This window comes from Macaca mulatta, chromosome 14, assembly GCF_049350105.2.
Source record: "Macaca mulatta isolate MMU2019108-1 chromosome 14, T2T-MMU8v2.0, whole genome shotgun sequence".
Lineage (NCBI taxonomy): Eukaryota > Metazoa > Chordata > Mammalia > Primates > Cercopithecidae > Macaca > Macaca mulatta.
Window position 1 is genome coordinate 124,417,712 of NC_133419.1, and position 21,031 is coordinate 124,438,742.

The 21,031-nt window shown below is 35.5% G+C and overlaps 1 protein-coding gene across 2 annotated transcripts; it reads right to left on the minus strand.

Moving 5' to 3' along the window:
- Window positions 1-10,324: 10,324 nt before the first annotated feature.
- On the minus strand, window positions 10,325-13,212 carry TMEM225 (transmembrane protein 225). Of its 2 annotated transcripts, none has more exons than XM_028834114.2 (4): window positions 12,938-13,212; window positions 12,031-12,177; window positions 11,498-11,632; window positions 10,325-10,769 (listed from the first exon to the last, which is right to left on the minus strand). In XM_028834114.2, exons 1-4 carry the CDS (start codon window positions 12,966-12,968, stop codon window positions 10,543-10,545), a joined length of 540 nt encoding a protein of 179 aa, XP_028689947.1. In that variant the 5' UTR covers window positions 12,969-13,212; the 3' UTR covers window positions 10,325-10,542. The 2 variants fall into 2 exon arrangements, with proteins under 2 accessions (XP_028689947.1, XP_001108697.1); XM_001108697.4 differs by having other exon boundaries at window positions 12,788-13,212.
- Between the last annotated feature and the right edge of the window lie 7,819 nt (window positions 13,213-21,031).

Here is a 21,031-nt window from a genome sequence, read left to right on the forward strand (position 1 = left end):
TTAGCACTCTCACCACATATGCATCCAGCCATTGCTTGGATGACTTCAGTGATTAGTAAATTACTATCTTGCTTTACTACTGGCTGGATGAAAAACTCTTATCTTGAGTGGAAAACTCTGTTATGTAACTTCCAAATACATGTTCACGTACTGATTTTATAGATCAAATACTAATCTTTTCACCATGACAGCCCTTCAAGCACCTTTATGTTCTAGATATCCTCCTTGCCCTACATTCCAGTAAATTCAGCACAACACAAATTCTAAAGTCTGTTTTTGCAGATAAAGAAGGTAATACCTGTGGTAAGTGGCCTTAAAAACTTACAGAGTAGATCTTCCTCAACTTCCATTTATGGGAGACTGAAGCAGGAGTATTGCTTGAGGCCAGGAGTTTGATATCAGCCTGGGTGGCATAGCAAGACCCCATCTCTACAAATATTTTGAAAAAACTAGCCAGATGTGGTGGTGAGCATCTGTGGTCCTAGTTACTCTGGAGATGGAGGTGGCAGGATTGCTTGAGCCCAGCAGTTCCAGGTTGCAGTGAGCTATGACCATGGCATTGCACTCCAGCTTGGGCAACAGAGCGAGACCTTGTCTCTAAAATCAATTGATCAATCAATGAAAAACTATTAAGTCTTAATTCTCAGGTATTTTTCCCCATGCAGAATGACTATATTTTGTCTCTTTGCTTAATTTTCAATTATTTCAATTATCCAGTAACTGAGTTTTTTGAATATAGAATTTCATACAAGCAACTCATCTAGATGTGGCTAAGTGGACTCCTTCTTAAGCATACTTACCAAGTGATGGCTCAGTGAAGGGAACTCAGTAAAGTTTTTGGTATTTCATTGTACCTTCATGACTATTAGACTATCCTTCCACTGAAGCTTTTACTAAATGATCGTGAATGTTATAAATGTTTCACCAGATCAAAGGTGACTTGAATTTTTTTTAACTACTTCTTTCCTTTTCTCAATAGAGTAAAGCTTCCTTTCCTTTCTTCTGTCAGTTTTTTTTTAAGTAGGTGAATGAATTATGTTTTTTCATGGACCTATTTGCCTTAGAGATTTAGATGAGAACAGCTCTTGGGGATATGGGTCAAAAGAAGTTAATTAATATTGTTATAAAAGAATGTTGGTTCTGAACTTCCTAATCACAGAGTTTTAGACTGTCTATACATAGAGCAGTTAGGGATTCCTTGGGGATTTTCCAGCCATTTCGCTTCTTGCATTTAAAGAGAAAAGAATACCGTCGAGCCCAGGTATCTACAAGGAAGCTAAAAGCATGGAACACATCTCATCCTTCTTAAATTTATTTGTATAATAGGAAATATTCTACAACAGTAAATGTTCTAGAGTTTCAGATACCATGTACTATCTCTCTCTATGTTAGCATAATTTTTTAAAAAGTTCCAGATGAAAATAAGGTCATAGTAAATTCCATAATTTTTCCTCCCTGTCCTGTCCCTGTTGAAAAAGATGAGCTGTTGTGTAACAATCACATCATGCCATTATCAAGCACCTCATATACCCCATAAATATATACACCTACTATGTACCACAAAAATTAAAAATAGAAAAATTTTAAGAAGATGGGCTCTTGTACAGAACTCAGCCTAGTACAACTGTGTTCTTCCATGCTCTTGACTTACCTCATAGCTACAAGCTTTCCATAAATTTCCACTGTATTCTCTGATTTTTTTAAATGAAAATTCTTTCAAACATTTTTCACTTAACTAAAAAACCCTCCTTTTTATTTTATTATTTTTTTTTACCTTAACAGTAACCTGACTTTCACTTGAGGACACTGGTTCCACTGAGTTGAACACGCATCCTTCTTTCCATGTACAAGAGTGATAGAGTTACATAGCTGCAGGGACATTATAACAATATAACAATATTATATTGTTTTATATTTAGATTATATCAATTATATATTATGTAATATGCTATATGACATATATTACATGAGTATACAATGTGTTTGTACTTATATATATTATAATATATTTATACTATATTATTAATTTTATAATGATATAATAATTGTGTTGTTTTTGTTATTTTGCTCCCAATTTCTGCTTTCAATAAGAAATTATTCCTCTGGTTTCTGACAAAACTCCTCTGATGCTCATAGCATACAATTTCTTTTATTTTTGTAGTATGCAATCTTATAAATTTTCTCTGGTTCCACCATTTATTGCCTAAGTTTCAAGAAATAAGCAAATAACTGCTATAGAGCCTTCAAGTAAGACAATTATGGAAGTCATTTTTTAATTGACTCTTTTGGTGGTTCATGTGAACAGCTTTTGTCAGCTGTTTTTATTTGCTTTTGTTAGCTGTTCACATGAACCACTGAGTCAATTAAAAAAACACTTTCACAATTGTATTACTAAACTTGACAACTCAAGTTTAGGTTGATATTCGACCTAAAACTTGAATATCTTTTTAAAAAATAATTTCAACTTTATTTTAGATTTGGGGGTACATATCCAAGTTTGTTACATGGGTATGTTGTGGGATGCTGAAATCTGGGGTATGGATGATTCCATCACTTGGGTAATGGGCGTAGTACCCAATAGGTAGTTTTCTAGCCCACACACCCCTCCCTCCTTTCCCCCCTAGTAGTTCCCATTGTTTATTATTCCTATCTTTATGTCCACATGTACCCAATGTTTAGCTCCCACTTATAAGTTAACACATGTGGTATTTGGTTTTCTGTTCCTGTACTAATTCACTTAGGATAATGGCCTCCAGTTACATCCATGTTGCTGCAAAGGATGTGATTTCACTCTTTCTCATGGCTGTGTAGTATTCCATGGTGTATATATACTGCATTTTCTTTTTTCCACCATTGATGGGCATCTAGGTTGATTCTATATCTTCCGCTATTGTTAATAGTGCTGCAGTGAACATATGTGTGCATGTGTCTTTATGGTAGGACAATTTTATATTCCTTTAGGTATATATTCAGTAATGAGATTGCTGGCTCATATGGTAGTTTTGAGTTCTTTGAGAGTCATGCGGTAGTTTTAAGTTCTTTTAGAAATCTCCAAACTGCTTTCCACAATGGCTGAACTGATTTACATTGCTATCAACAGTGTATAAGCATTTCCTCTCCTCTGAAGCCTTGCTGGCATCTGTTATTTTTTATTCTTTTACCTTTTATTTTAGGTTCATGGGTACATGTGTAGGCTTGTTGTATAGGTAAATTGTATGTCATGGGGATTTGGTATACAGATAATTTTGTCACTCAGGTATGATAAGTAGTACACTATAAGTAGTGTTTCCATCATCACCACCCTCCCACCCTCCAATCTCAAGTAGGCCTCTGTGTCTATTGCTTTTGTGGCCATATGTATTCAAAGTTTAGCTCCCACTTATAAGTGATAACATGCAATATTTGGTTTTCTGTTCCTGTATTGATTCACTTAGGATAATGGCCTCCAGCTGCATTCATGTTGCTGAAAATGATATGGTCTCATCCTTTTTTAAAGTTACATAGTATTCTATTATGTATATGTACCACATGTTTTGATCCTGTCTATAGTTGATGGCCATTTAGGTTGATTCCATGTCTTTGCTATTGTGAATAGTGCTGCAGTGAACATACTTGTGCATGTGTCTTTATGGTAGAATGATTTATAGTCCTCTGGGTATATACCCTGTAATGGGATTACTGGGTTAAATGGCAATTCTGTTTTAAGTTCTTTGAGAAATCTCGAAACTGCTTTCCACAATGGTTGAACTAATATATACTCCCATCAGAGGTGTATAATCATTCCCTTTTCTCAACAACCTCTCCAGGTGTCTGTTATTTCTTGCCTTTTTAGTAATAGTCATTCTGACTGATATGAGCTGATATCTTATTAGGGTTTTGATTTGCATTTCTCTAATGATTAGTAATATTGAGCATTTTTTCATATGTTTGTTGGTCACTCGTATGTTTTCTTTCGGAAAGTGCCTGTCTGTGTCTTTTAGTTATTTTTTTAATGGGTTGTTTGTTTTTTGCTTGTACATTTGTTTAGGTTCCTTATTGATTGTACATATTAGATCTTTGTTGGATGCATAGTTTGCAAGTATTTTCTCCCGTTCCGTAGGATGCCTGTTTACTCTGTTGATAGTTTCTTTTGCCATGCAGAATCTCTTTAGTTTAATTAGGTTCCACTTGTCAATTTTTGTTTTGTTGCTATTTCTTTTGAGGACTTAATCACAAATTCTTTGTCAAGGCTGTTGTCAAGAAGGGCATTTCATAGGTTTTCTTTGCGGAATTTAGAGTTTAAGTTCTTACTTTAAATCTTTTATTTGAATATCTTAATCTTACTTCCAATGATTATTTCCTCTTAAGTCATCAACTCCAGTATTATAAATTAGATCTTGCCATTACATTTAACTAATCTCTGAAAAGTCAAACTCTAGGGTATCAATTTTGAACTATATTCCTCTAATTAAACAACTGTTTCTATGCACTTACTTCATGGCTTCACCCAGATCTCCAGCTGATAAATTCCCCCATTTTCTAGCAACCTTTCTGCATATATATATATATACACACACACATATACATATAGATAGATAGATATTTTAGAACACTTTACACATATATACACATATGAAACTTTTTTTCTTTCAGTATTTTAAAGATGTTACTTCACTATCTTCTGGTTTGTACTGCTTATCACAGGAAATCTGCTGTTAATCTATCTTTGTTTCTTAGTATGTAAGAGTTCCATTTTTGTTTTTTTTCTACTTTAAGATCTTTTCTTTATCAATGGTTTTAAGAAATTTGATTATCATGTGGTTTGGTGTAGTTTTATCCATGTCTCTTTTGCTTGGGGGTTTGTTGAGCTTCTTGAACCTTTAAGATTATAATTTTTATCAAATTTGGAAAATTTTTGGTCACGATTTTTTCAGATTTTTTTCCATTCTTATTTTACTTCAGAAAGTAAACACTTCTTGGTGTTTATCTTAATTGAGTTTCCTGGACTTTTGGGTTGACATACTTTATTAAATTTGAAAAAAACTATTGCCTATTACCTCTTCCAATAGCCCTCTGCCCTATTGTTTCTCATTATCTTCAATACAGTTACCTGTGTATTAGACAATTTGATATTGTCTCACAGATCTTAGACACATTAAGAAATTATTTTTCTTTATGTTTCAGTTTGACTAATTTCTACTTTGTCTTTAAGTTTATTCATTCTTTTTTCTCTTGATAAGGCTACTGAATTTTCAATACTGTGTATTTTGTTTCCAGTATTTTGTTAAATTTATTTTAATGTTGTGTATCTTTGAGAAAATTTTACCTCTCTTTATAAATGTTTTCCATCTTATTAATTAGATCATTCAACATCATAGTTAGTTTGAAGCTCTTGTCTACAAATTCCAACATCTGGGTTATCTGTGAGTATGCACCTATTGACTGATTTTCTCTTAATTTGGGGTTATTTTCTCTTTATTTGAATGTCTCATACTTTTTAACTTTATGTTTAACCTTTTTTTTTGAGACAGGATCTTGCTTTGTTGCCCAGGCTGGAGTACAGTGGCATGATCTTGGCTCTCTGTAGCCTCAACCTCCAGGGCTCAAGTAATCCTCTCACCTCAGCCTCCTGAGTAGCTGGGACTACAGATGTGCACCACCATGCCTGGCTAATTATTTTATTTCTGTAGAGATAAGGTTTCTCTATGTTACCCAGGTAGGTCTTAGACTCCTGTGCTCAAGCAATCTACCTGCCTTGGCTCCCAAAGTGCTGGGATTATAGGTGTGAGCCACTGTTCCTGGCCAATATGTTTAACATTATATGTAAAAGATCAAAGTAGATAATATGTATCCAGAAAGGGCATTAGTTTTTCCTCTGTTAGGCCACCAAAGCTAGAAATAGTTTTGTTAATTTTCTTTGTGACTTTTTTCTATTGATTTCTCATCTTTCCTATTTCCTTCTTTTAGGATTCATGTGTTCTTCTTTTATTAAAGTCTAAAAATGAAAGTTTAGAACATTGATATGAGACTTTTCTAATATAAGCTTTCCGTGGTACACTTTTCCTTTTAAACTTAACCTTAGCTGTGTCTAACTGATTTTGTTATATTTACTATGTTGTGTTTTTATTTTTGCTCAATTTAAAATATTTTCTAATTTCCCAATTGACTTCCTCTTGGACCAATAGATTATTTAAAGAGTTTGTTTATTTCTAATTTCCTAATATTTTGGAATGTCATATATACCTTTTCATTGATTAATTCTGAATTCTATTTTGGTCTGCAAATATACTTTGCATAATTTCAACACTTTTAAATTTGTGGAGGCTTGTTTATGGCATAGTATATGGTCTGTCTTGGTGAATCTTCTCTGTACCACTGAACACAGTATGACTTCTGTTTTGTCGGTGGAGTGTTGTACAAATACATTTAATTCTTGTAATTGAATTGGCTATAGGGTTCTTCAGTTCTCTATATTCTTACTGATCTTTTGTTTTTTTCTTCTTTGTTCTGTCAACTTGTTATATGAGAAAGGAGTGGTAAATTTTCTAATAGTAATTATGCATTTAACTATTTCTCCTTGGTTTATTCATTTGAATGCTCTTTTGTTAGGCATGTACACATTGTTTTATATTCTTAGTGTGTTGACTTCTTTGTCATTATATAATATTCATTTTTATCTTTTATAATATCCCTTGTTTTGAAATCTACTTTGTGGTATTAATAGAACCACTCCATCTTTCTATTGACTAATCTTTCTATGGTACGTATTTTCCATTTAACTTTTTTATTGTAGTAAAATACACATAACATAAAATATGCTGTTAATGATCTAGCTAAGCTTTTACATGTAAAGGGGATTTCTTGTAGGTAGCATTCAGCCAGATTTTCCTTTATTAAAATATTTTAATCCATTCTTATAATTTCTGTCTTTTAATTGTGGTGTTAAGATCATTACTTTTTAAAGTAGTTATTGACTTGGCTTTATTTGAATGTGCTCTCTAATTAGCTGTTTTCTGTTTGTTTTATATGTTTATTAATTATTTCTTTTCCATGTTTTTCTGCTTTCCTTTGCATTGGTTGCTTTTTTTTTTTTTTTTTTTAAAGAAACATAATTGTATTTTCTAACTGGTTTTATGGTGACTCTGTATTCCTCTCATGCTCTGCCAGAGCTGAGCTGACCCACAGTTTCTGTTTCTCTTTGGATGACCTGTCTGTCATTGGATTTCTGACTGTTTGTTTTTCCTCTGACTTCAGATCACACTGCTGGGTTCAAGAAAGTTGTGATTTTGTAGTTTAGCTTTTTGTCATTATCAGGTTGGGAGCTATTACCTTTGCAGCTTTCTACATCTTAGAGGGAAGCGCATATCCCATAATATTTTTTAAAATTCCCTAAATCTGTTGTTAATAGAAAAAACAAACTCTAAATGTTTTAAAGAGGTTTATTCTGAGTAAATAGGAGTGACCAGGGCCTGGGCCTGGTCTCAAGAGGTCCTAAAAATGGTTATAGGGTTACAGCTTGGTTTTATACATTTTTAGGGAGACAGGAGTTACAGGCAAAGACATAAATCAATATATGGAAGGTTTCTACCTGAAAAGGTGGAATATCTGGAAGCAGGGGTGAAGGTGTGGGGGTGGGGGTTGGGAGAGGCTTACGGGTTAGAGGTGGATTCAGAGATTCTTTAATTTTTGCAATTGGTTATAGGAGTAAGGCTGTTTCTAAAACTTGAACTCAGCAGAAAGGAAGGTCTTAAGATAAGGATGCTGTGTAGCAAGATTGATGACCTGCAGATGTGACTTAATCCTTGCCTTGTGTGGCTGTAGATCTTGTATAAGAGTTGACATGTTATTGCCACAGAGTTTGTTTTGTCAGCCTTAAGATCTCTATTTTAACATTAATGCTGATCAGTTATTGTACCTAAACTCCAAAAGGGTGGAGGTATAATGAGGCGCATCCAATCTTCCTTCCTGTCATGGCCAACAGTTCAGTTTTTAAGATAACTTTCTCCGTATTTATATTAGTCTATACCTAATCCTTGTACTGGCCTAAAGCCCTAAGGTTGATGAATTAGAGTGATGACTAGATGTAACTAAGCGAACACAGACATTTTCTAGATTTAAGAAATAATCTCAAAAAGATATGGGATCGACACCTTCCAAAGCAGCCAGACATGGAACGGAGAGGTGGTCAATTAACATTTCTCTCTGACAGTGTACTCCTGTATGTGTTCTTTGCATTGTGGCTCTTAGCACCTCTATTCAATGACACAAATTCAGTCTTTGAGACCCATCAATTTCTTACTATCAAAGCCTTGAGGCTTTGACACTTCTGTCTACTAAAAGTTAGAGATTGCTGCATTAAGTTAAGCAATTCAAATATAGTTTACTTGAGGCACACCTAATACAGAAGCAGAAGTAATAATTGAAAAATAATAGAAAAGGGATATACAAGGCAAACATTAAGCAACATTGGTTGATTGTATTATTGTTCTATCATTATGCACCCTTCTTTTTAATAAGAGGGATTGTGTATCTCCACTTACACATATCATGGGATTACAGGCATGAGCTTTTGCACCCGGTCAGGTATGTCTTTCTTATAACAATCCTGCAATGACATGAAAGCTACATTTTGTTTCCTTTCTTTTTTTTTTTTTTTTTGAGATGGAGTTTCCTTCTTGTCACCTAGGCTGGAGTGCAATGGCATGGACTCCGCTCATTGCAACCTCTGCCTCCTGGGTTCAAACGATTCTCCTGCCTCAGCCTCCCGAATAGCTGGAATTACAGGCACCTGCCACCACACCCAGCTAATTTTTGTATTTTTAGTAGAGATGGGGTTTTCCCATGTAGGCCAGGCTGGTCTTGAACTTCTGACCTCAGGCAATCTGCCCACCTCAGCCTCCCAAAAGTGCTGGGATTCTAGGTGTGAGCCACCGCTCCAAAAGCTGCATTTTCAATGTGAGATTAAAAGGTATTTAGCAAAAAGCACACTTTTTTTTATTTGCTGGCATGACTTCAGTGATAGCGTCACAAATTTGCTTTTCATTTTATACTATGATCCTTACACTTAATTCTTTTGTCTTGAAATGGTGAACAGCTGCACTTGCAAATCTCAATCTATGGCACATACAAAGCAATTCAACTTTTTGTTTTAACTTCATGACTTTGCTTCTTGGGAGCACTTCCAGCATCACTAGTGGCACTTCATATGAGTCCCATGGTGCTACAAAAGACATTGTCAAGAATGAAAATACAAACCACAGGCTGGGAGAGAGTATTTGCAAGACATATCTGGTAAAGGACTGTTATCCAAAATACACAAATAACATTTAAAGTCTCAACAAAAAAATGAAAAAGCTGATTACAAACAGGGCAAAAGAATGGAACAGATACCTCATGGATGCCAAGTAACCATATGAAAAGATGTTTTCATATTATATATCACTAGAGAATTGCAAATTAAAACAACGAGACATATTCACATCTATTAAAATGGTCAAAATTCAAAATACTGACAACATCAAATGCTGGCAAGGATGTGGTGTGGCAGGAGCTCTCATATATTGCTGGTAGAATGCAAAATGGTATAGCCACTTTGGAAGACAGTTTGGAAGTTTTTTACAAAACTAAACACATTCTTCTCATATAACCCAGCAATCATCCTCCTTGGTATTTACCCCAAAAAGTTGAAAGCTTATGTTCATATAAAAACCTGCACACAGGTGTTTATAACAACTTTATTCATAACTACCCAAACTTGGAAACAACCAAGATGTCCTTCAGTAGGTGAAATAGATAAGCAAATTGTGGTACATTCTTACAATGGAATATTATTTAGCACCACAAAGTATGAACCACAAAAAGGCATGAAGGAACCAAGTTCTGCTTATATAGATAGATTCAGGAATTCTAAAATAATTAGAAGATTTATTTCAGCAATTTATTAAAATAAATACAACATGATCTCTACGGTGTAATAGTTACCAACTTTCACACATTTGAAAAGCTGGTCTATATAATTTTTATAGATGCATAAATTTGTAATGAAAATGTCAACATGAATGTGAATCATCAGCAATGCATTCTTAAAAGTGTTTTATGATAGGAAACAAGAGAGGGAAATGAAATTAGAGAAGTTTTTAGAGGAACATCAGTTATATCTATAAATTTAATTGAAAAACTTCTCCAGGAAATACTGTTTAAATTGTAAAAAATTGGGTGATGTGTACATAGGTGTTTGATCATCGTTTTGTATTTCTTGTGTATGTTTGAAATATTTCACAATACAATAAAACTATTATATATTATTATAAGCGTTTGTGATGTATAGACTTAACAATACAGAAAGTATTATTTATGTTATAATATTTATTATATTAACAACAAATGTTGCAGAAGAAACTATTTGTTCAGCAGGCCAGGAGTTTTTAAAAAACCATCTTCCAGATCTTTTTACAAACCCCGACTATAATTCCAAATAGAGACAACATGGTTGGAGACACAGCACACACCCACAAAGCTTTTTCCGTAAAGATGAGAGTATACTGCAAGAAATAGATTGCCGAATCACAGAGCCCAGGTTACGCGACGTGTTTGAACTTGTTTGTTTAGGATGTCTTCCTTTGAGTTCACAGTGTGTGCACGGACAATGCTACGAGGCTTTGCAGCGTGTTCTGGTAATGAAGTACCTTCGATAGAATTCTCAGATTCCTTACATTCTGTGTCGGATGTATGGATGTTCAGGCAGGTACAGCTACCGGTAGACAACTTGCACTCTAGGAGAGAGAGGATTCCTAGGGAAAAGAGATTCCAGGGAGTGGGATGAAGGGACAATGGAGAGTCAGAAGCAGTTTCCTCCAATTTGGCTGAAGACCCTGACCCAAAGTCCAGTGGATCCCTTTTAACCACCCAAAGCCATCTGGGAGGTGAATGCTTTGGTGGAAGAAACTGGAAGTGTATGTACAATAGCTTAAATTCTGCTCAGCTTAAGAAAATTGATGATTCTTTTTGAAAGAGAACATGCTTCTTTTTGGGTTAGGAAGTGTAATTACAAATGAATTTTAAAAGACTTCTTAGGAAAGGAGAGACTTAGGTTTTGGTAGATGGCCATCTAGCATCAGATAGTCTCTCTGCCCTCAAACTGCCTTGACACTACACTATACTCCCAGGGTCACTGTTCCTCTCCACAGTGGCTGAGCATTCTGTCTCAGACACCCACCTTGGTCATGACTTTGATGGTTATCTCTACCCTAAAGTGGGGGAGGGTGTGAAAGGCAAAATAAAAAGTGGAGATGAGGAGCTACCCTCTGAGGCCAGGCACAGCAGACATCTCGCATAAGCCTGACCTCCCACTCTTCTTGGAAGAACTGTCATCAGAGAATGAATCCAGGTGAGCTGCAGCCTTTTAAAATGCAAGGTTTGGCACTTTTCCCTTTATTCCCCTATCCCATCTTTTTAGCCTCCCCTCTTGTCAGGGATGGATTGGTTCTTAACACCCTTCAAGGGCCCTGGAGACACTCACCACAGACAGACAAGAAGAAAACGTTTAAGTAAGCAGTATTCATGATCCAGGTGATCCTATAACTAGAGAAGTGCACGGATTGGCCATGCTTCAGTTTATTGTGATATAGCATGAGTGCCCAGAGCAGAAGGATACCTGATGTCCAGACAAAAGGAAAAAAAAAAAGTTCCTTCTGAGGAACTTTGGCTCCTTGATGCAAGTCTTCATTCCATATACACTTGACTTCCCAACCTCCACCCGGTCCAACTGCACCTTGCCCAAAGACTGATCCTGCTCCTGCTTTTATGGTAGATCTAACTCAGAAGCTACAGATATATACACACACACACACACACACACACACACACACACACACACATAAACATATATATAAATATATAAACATATATGAAAACATAAACATATAAATATATAAACATATATATGGTTTTTTATATATAAACATATATATATATATGTTTTCAGAGACTGCAGCCTGAACCCACCCATCAAAGTACACCTACAAGCCTGTGTTAGGGGAGCCAGGAAGTTACCTGAGAAGAAACTGAGGATGGCAGTGAAGAGTTGTAGAGATTTATTTTCAGGAATCAGATAGGTGAATTTCATACCCAGGATTAAGTTAAGGAGGAAGGAAAGGCCAAGGATCGACATCATCATAATCCTGACCACTTGCAGGTCATCTGTTGGAAAGCAAAAGCTGTTTTGAGAGTACAGATATTTCTTCTAGACTCATTTCTACCTGGGGTCCAGAAATCTCTAGGTGAAAATTGGAGTAGGGTGAAAGATTTGATTAAACAATAAGAAAGAAGTTGCAAAATAACAAAGAAGCAAGGGAACCTTAAGCTGAATAAGAGAACCAGAAACAATTGTTCTCTATCCTGGTGTCTCTCTATGTGTCTTTCTCTTCTATCATTTTCTTCAAACTCATTTCTTGTTAAATACCCCAATTCACCCTATCATCTAGTGGCAATACAGACAATTTAATGCCAGTTACCTTTCTTTCTTACCCACATGTCTAGTTGTGTGGATCACCCTGCTGCTACTGCTGACACTTCTCAAATGCCCAGCAGTTAAGGCTGTGAACATATAAACTTTTCTCCAGAACACCTAAATGGTGAGATTTTGGAATCTGCCTTGACTGCATTGACTATGGAAGGAAGAACACTGCAACTTGAGAAGCTGCACCAGAAAAGAATGGGTACATTAGTGAGATTAATGCAAGTTAAGGAAAGCAAAGTTAAGGACACACCCTTCCTTTCCACCCATCTCTTTCTAGAGTACAGTTCTGACCTTCTGGCCAAACAGCAGGGCAACATGTCATCCATGGACTGTGGTTTATCTTGATTCCTTCATCTTCTGAAATCAATTCAACCCATTCGTCTAAGGTGACTCCTATCACCGTTAAGACTACGACCCAGGAGGACAAAAGTATGTTCATACCCTGGATACTTCTATTTGAAACATGCACCATTGTGAGTGAAAATTTCTAGCTGGAACCACCACCACTATTTCGTAGATCTCTTCCTTGACTTGATTAGTTACAGGAAGGGTGATAGCTGAACTTTCAGTGGTTGCTGAGGCATTGGCAGCAGTAGAAGTTGAAGTAGTCTATAAAACAGAGAAGATCGATAACTCCCACCCTTCCCCACTTCTGTATCTATCAGGGACAGCCTGCTGTCAGGACTGCCAACTGCCATGGAATCATCTATTGGTTTGACCCTTGACCCTGGGGCCTAGTTGAGTGAAAGAACCAAGGGGCCCAGAAGTCCTGAGAGAGCTATCAGATATAGAGATCTGACATCACATGTAGAAAGAGCTGTCAGATACAGGAATCATTAGAGGCCTTGAATGAAGTTAGACGTGAATGACTAAAGAGGTCCAATTTAGGAGTTAGAATTACATGCTCCAAGATTAGTTACCATTTGGCAGGGGTCAGTGAAGAGGAAAAGGATTTCAAGATCATTGAAATAAACAGTTAGCTAGCTAGTATCACAACAGGGAATGACCATTCAAAATTTAAGATGTTTGAAGAAATGTGTGTTCCTATTGTGAGGTCCCAGTGACATTTAGTTAGGCAGTCATCCAGGAAATAAACCATCATCCTGAAACCAAACTACTGGCCTGATACACTGAGCTGTTATAGCCCAATATCATTTATAAGGCGTGGGCAATCATTTCTTGTCACGATTGCCTCTGTAACTTGGAATATAAAACATTTTTTGGATTCCTTGAGTAGGCATCAGAGTCAAGAGCTAGAGGACTTCTGCTGCAATCCAAAAAAAAAAAAAAAAAAAAAGCCTTTTACACAACTAAGATGAACTTCATTTCCAAAGGCCTCACTCAGCTTATTTTCTGACCTCAATGCAGGCGACTTTCCTTGGGTCAAAATAGACTTTTTTTTATTACCTCAAACATGTCAAGCTGTCTTTCTTCTAGATCTCTCTACACATCTTTGTATACTTTATTATTATTATTTAACTTTTTCATTTTTAAGCACAATACTCAACAATATACTTAATCTTATGAGGGAGGCTTTAGGGTTAAGAAAATGGTCTAAGGATCCTGGTTGTAAATTGTGGCTCTACCCCTCATTAGTTGTGTGGTCTTAGAGATAATAATGCTTCCTACTGCCTGGGGATTTTGTAAAGATTAAATACGTTTAGAGACATAAAGCACTTGAAAGAGTTCTTGGCACATAGTATATGATCTGTCAGCAATTACCATAGTATTAATTTGGGTTTTCTGGGAAAAGTTTCTGAGGCAGGAATTTGTATCCAGGGAGTTTTTTGTGAAGCACTTTCGGGAACCACACCTGTAATTGTTTAAGCGAAGCAGGTTTGAGCAGAAGTTGAACTGAGAGGTGGTTGCAAGAGAAGAAGCCCTGGCTGACTCCACCAGGTGCTCTGGCTCTGGGGTGGTCCTTCAGAGTCATCCTTTAAAGAGGCAAGAATGCCTAGCCTTTACACTGAGCATCTGGCTGCCCCTAGGGTGTTATTTCCCTTCTTTCTCAAGAGATATTCCTAAATCTCCTAGAAACTGCAAGCCACAGCAGCTAACACTTCTGGTAGCCGTGGGGATGAACTCCCACCCTTCACCAATCCCATATCAGGGTGAGTTTGTTGTTAGGGTTGCCAGCTGCCATGAGATTAACTATTGGTTTGACCCTTGACCCTGGGGCCTAGGGGAGTTGGGGTACCAAGAGGGTATATAGGCAACTCCAATTATGTTCTTTTGTGTTGATCATTTTATTTCTATGCTGTTGATTCTTAAGAGTAGAATGCCTGTGCTGAAAGGCTTTTGTCTCATTCTGGTTTTAACTGGTAGTGGCAGTAAAGAGTCAAAGATGTAGCCAAATTAGAGAAAGAGATAGGATGTGAAGGACGAGTAAGATACAGGTCAAAAAAGAAATCAAGTTTTTAGCTAGGGAGAACTAGTCAAATATACCATTCCAGGTGCCATTCTATCTGCTATTCCAGCTAGTCAAAGATGCCATATAGTAAGAACTAAAATATGGGAGGAAGTGCAAACAGGGTGAGGAAGAACTTGGTAAGCACTGGTCTGGTTAAGCTGAAGGAGTTTACAACAGGCAATAGGCAGAAAAAATTTAATTCTGGAACTGACAATAGATTAGAGGGTTATCAACCTTGGATGAGATTGGGTGCATTCAGGGGGTAATAGACAAGGGGTTATCAGACTTGGGATAACAATTGAAACCTAGATGTGCGTGTCACCGTGCAGAAGTGTCACACAGAATGTGACAAGGGATAGAAAAGGAAAGGCCATTGGATTTGGCAATTAGAACGTCATTGGGCCATAACATTTTCAGTAGAATAATGAGAGAAGTGGTAGGACAGTATTTTTTTTTTCTTTTAACAGGTGACAAGAGCAAATAAATAATGAAAAAGGGAAAAAGAAAAATAGAATTGTAGCTTAAGGGGAAATGTACAATTTTGAACATAAATTAGACAGTAGTATAATGAATTTCCATGTATCCTTCATCCCGTTTCAAAGTTCATCCTCTGAATTATTCTGAACCAAATCCTGACATAATTTTATGTTTAAATATTTGTTTGTGTCACTAGAAGATGAGGATTGATTTTTATTTTTTTGCTGTAGATTTACGTACTCTCTCTCTGTTTCTTCTTAAAATGGTTTATTAGAGGATTATCAGTTTTGTTGGTCTTTTCAAGGTTCATTTATTTAGGTATTTATCCGTTTGAAAATATTATTTTCAAGATCATATTTCATTATTTTGAGCTATTATTTTAATTATTTTCCTTTTGTTTTTGCTTGTATCCCTTAAACTTCTTAAAATAGTTTTAAATTCTTTAATATGTGTAGACTTAAGACCGTATATTTTTCTCTAGGCACTGAGTTTGCTATATCTCCTACATTTCCTATAACTTTTTTACTATTTTGCTTCTTGTTAGACAGTTTTTAATTTTAGGTTTGATTTCACCAAGAATTCAGGGATTGTCTAGGAGAATCTCTTAATTACCAAGCAGCTATCGATTTTAGGTCACTGTTTAAATTTTTTTTTTCTTTGTTAAAAATAAATTATGATAAATATACACCTTGCCGGGCATGGTGGTTACCCCTGTAATCCCAGCACTTTGGGAGGCCAAGGCGGGCAGATCACCTGAGGTTGGGAATTTGAGACCAGACTGGCCAACATGGTAAAGCACCATCTCTAATAAAAATACAAAAATTAGCTGGATGTGATGGCACACGCCTATAATACCAGCTACTCGGGAGGCTGAGGCAGGAGAATCACTTGAACCCACGAGGTGGAGGTTGTAGTGAGCCGGAGGTTGTAGTGAGCTGAAGGCTGTAGTGAGCCAAGATTGTGCCATTGCACTCCAGCCTAGGCAACAGAGCAAGACTCTGTCTCAAATAAGTAAATAAATACATATACTGAAAAATTTACTTTTTGAATTTGTCAAGGTTTCCTTTGTGGTTGAGCACATGATTAATTTTCATATTCCATCAGCAAACAAAAAGGTAAAATTCTTATACCAATAATGAAATTTATGTATGATGGAAGGTTATATAAATCAGCTTGTTTATTGATTAGTTTAATTATTCTACGCTTTAATCTGCTAGGATATGTCTTATTTTGAAATAGCTGTGTTGACGTCTGTCTTTATGGCTATATAGTTTGATTAGATCTTCTATTCTATTGCATTTTTGTATTGGTTATAATTTGTATATATAAAGTCTCATGGTTTTGGTATGTTAATTTTATTCCCACTGAATTCCTACAAAATTCTTGTTATTCTCTTATTGAAAATTATTTTTTATATTCTCTTAGGTTTTCAAGTTATGATTTTATATGTTCTTAACAGAGATTTATTTTTACCTCCTTCTTTATAATTTTTATGCCTTTAATTGTTTCTGCTTGGTTCTTTGATTTGTCAGAGACTTGTATTACAAGGTCAAACAGTAGTGAAAACAGTAGGTTTCTTCGTCCTTGTCCTACCTTAATTGAAACGATGTTTCTCCATTATACAATATATGTTATATTTTTTAAGAAAGTAGACATTGATTCCTATCTCATCAACTAAAAAAAACAAATTAGGTGTTGAATTTTGTTAAATGATTTTTTTGGTGTCTATGGAGAAAAATGTGTAATCTCAACTTAGATCTATTAAGATGATGAATTATATTAATGGATTTCCTGATATTCTGTAATTCTTCCATTCTTGTAATAAACCTCACTTGGTTATACATATTATTTTTAAATGTTCAATGAACTTTGTTTTTGGTACTTTTGCCCTGGTGGGTAGAGTGAGGTAAATTTTTAGGGGTGGACAATTAATATCAGATTTTAAATCAATGTTATGTTCATTCCAACACGGAAATACGGAAATGTTCTTTCATTTCCAATGCTCAGTAACAGTTTGCAGCATTGGACTTACTAGCTCTTAGAGTTGTGGTAGAATGCCTTTGCAAAATCCTCTGTGCCTATGCTTTTATGCATTGTAGCTCATTGGCAACTTTCCCCCATTTCTTTTATGGAAAATTATGTGTTTAAACTCTCTATATCTATAGGGGTCATTTTTTATCTAAAAATTTCAATTTTGTATCTTAGTTCTGTTAGTTTCTGTTTTACACCTACATAATTTAGCTTACCTATTTCTGTTCTGAGTTTTTTAAAAATAAACTGTTTGATAGACTTTGGCAATATGTTTTCTAAAATCATGTTCATTTAGGTATAATTTACAAATAATAAAGTCCACCCTTTAAAAGTGTACAGATAGATGAGATTTTGATAAGTGTGTGCATTTATGTAACCACTATAATATTTAATACATAGAACATGTCTGTCATCCCAAGACATTTCTTCATGCTCTTTGGTGGTCAGCCTCTTCTCCCACCCCTACCTTCTGGGAAACATTGACCTGATTTCTGTTTTTATAGGTTTGCCTTTTCTAGAATGTGATATAAATTGAAATCATGCAAAATATAGACATTTTGATCATCCACTTTGACTTAGCAAAATACGTACTTTCCAGATGCATTCACTTTGTTGGGTATATGGGTAGTACATTCCTTTTTATTACTGAATGGAATTTCATTGGATGATTATTACTACAATTTGTTTATTATTCTCCTACAAGTGGAAATTTTGGCTTTTCCAGTTTTTGGCTATCTTGAATCCAAGTGTTATAAATATTAGCATGTAGGTCTTTGTATGGGCATTTGTTTTCATTTTACCTGGGTAAATACCTAATAAGATTGTATAGTATGTGTATTTGTAGCCTTACAAGAAAGTGTTAAACTGTTTTCCAAAGTGGCTGTACCATTTGGTATTCTCTATAGCAATGTTTGAGATTTCCCCTTGCTTCGTATCCTCATCAGCACTCAATATTGTTAGCCTTTTCAATTTCAGCTATTCTCATAGATTTGAGATTTGATTTGTGGTATCTCATATTTTGGTTTTGATTTGTATTTTCCTTATGACTGATGTCATAAAGAATGTTTTTACGTGCAAATTCATCATTTTACATACATTTTCTGGTAAAGTATGTGTTAAAATATTTTGGTTAATTTTTGAAATATTTGCTATTTTATTGTTGTAACCTGGACCTTTTTTTTGTTCAAAGTGTTTTTATATCTGAAATTATTTGTTTAATTAAAAAAATTTATGTTGGTTGTGTGTTATAGTTTTTCTCTGCTTTATTGGCTATTGCTAACATGTATGCGTGTATGTGTATGCATGTATGTGTACGTTCTATCATTTGCTCAGAATTTTTTATTTTCATTTTCTGTTTTGAAAATTATGGTATCTTTTTATGGATGCTATATTTTGTCTTTTTATGGATGTTAAATTTATTTATTTATTTATTTATTTGCAACAATAGAGGCAACCCAATGAAGGAGGTGGAAGAGGAATTTGTGTGGCTCTTCAAATTCTCAGTTCAACAGGACAAGGGTCCTATTGAAACACGATTCAGACACTTTGTTTTTTTCTATCACATTCCAGACTCCATGTGACTCATTAAACTTCCTAGGTCCCTACCTTTTCTCTAGCAAAGCACCTTTTTGGAACTCTGGTCCTTTGAACTTTACCAGCAAATTCCTCTTGGCTTTCCAGTAGCCAGTACTCAGACCTGTCATATCTCAGACATCCTCTTAGTATTGCATACTCAGAAATGGCTTCTTACTTGCTGATGGGGAACCCTAGCTGCTGTCATCTGTGTTTTACAAAGACGATTGGTTATTGAAGGGGCAACGCTAGCAACAAGAGGCAAAGTGCTATACCATTGGTGTACTAAGTTACAGTAAGCTACAAAAAAGTAACAGAAACATTGTAGAATGTGATATAAATTGAAATCATGCAAAATATAGACATTTTGATAATCTACTTTGACTTGGCAAAATATGTACTTTTAGCAAAATACATACTTAGCAAATTACGTATTGCCAAACTTTATTCAGTGATATATAAATGTAACCAGTCAGTGACCCTACATCCACTGGAGTCTATATAATACACTCTAGACCTAATGCTAGGCTTCCCAGGATTGGTGAAGAGAAAACTGAAGGCAAACATTTTTACAAAAAGAGTTTATAATCCACTTCATCCAGCAATCACAGTCTTGGATTCAGCGTTCTGCCCTATTTGATGTACTTCTTCCTATTGCCCATATTGAGTCCTTTCAATTTCTGCTCAGAGTGATCTAAGAACTCAAAACTGAATGATACAGTTTTCTCTTGCCAGGGCAGCAATAAATGTAGCTTTGCTTTAGACTTATTTGATGTCCTTTTTTTGTTTCCTTCTGACAAGATCTCAGCAGCGTTCAGCTCTCACAGCAGTAGGCTGATTAATAAGGAGATTCCTTCATGACCTCCAAAAGAATTATTCACACTTTTGTCCCTCTAGAGAGCTGTTAGTTGTGTTTCTGCCTTAGAGACAGCAGATGGCTGCATAAGGAGTGGATGTGTGATATACACATATTTGACAAAGAACTAGTATCCAGGATATATGGCGAATTGCTATAAATAAATATAAAAAAGGCTGCTCAAGAGAAAAATGGACAAAACACATGAACAAGACATGTCACAAAAAGAATATCCAAATGTTCAATATACAAATGCTCATCCTTATATATCATAAACAAATGGAAGATAGTGCAGAAATGCTGAGCAGGTTAGTGGGAAATGGACTCAAGATGAAGAATTATGAAAAAAGACTCATGCCTGTAATCCCAGCACTTTGGGAGGCTGAGGTGGGCAGATCACGAGGTCAAGAGATCGAGACCATCCTGGCCAACATGGTGAAACCCCATCTCTACTAAAAATACAAAAATTAGCTGGGTGTGGTGGCGTGTGCCTGTAGTCCCAGCTACTCTGGAGGCTGAGGCAGGAGAATCACTTGAATCCAGGAGGTGGAAGTTGCAGTCAGCCAAGATCACACCACTGAACTCCAGCCTGGTGACAGAGCGAGACTCTGTCTCAATAAAAAAAGAAAAGAAAAAAAAAAAAAAGAAAGACTTGATTTATGTTTCATAGCAATTTTAAGAGCTTTGGAAATATAGTTTCCCATAAGATACATCTATAAACAGTTTTAGTGAATGTAAAATATTTCCATACCTATCTTATATTTGTTCTTTTCAGATAAAATTGAACTCATATAAAATTCTTTTTAAGAAATATGCTTAGTATCTCATTGTATCAGTGTAGAATTAATTCTTCACGATAGGTAAATGATCAGAGAAACATTGAAGAGAAACCTTTTTAAAAGTATGTGTGGATCAATGTAAAGAGTGTTAAAAAGTAGTTTTAAAAGGGCTTGCATTCTAGTTTCCATTCTGCCACTAACTAGCGATTTTTGTTAATGGAAAAGTAACTGTATTCTTTGAGCTTTAACTTAAAATGACATGGTTTTATTTGATCTTTCTGGCTCTCTCTAGCTGTAGCTTTGTATGCTATCATTATTTGAAGTCATATGGGACATTACATCTCTACTGAAAGGAGAATAATACAGTCTGTGTCTTAATTCAGGGTTTAGGGTTTGCATGGCTGAAATCA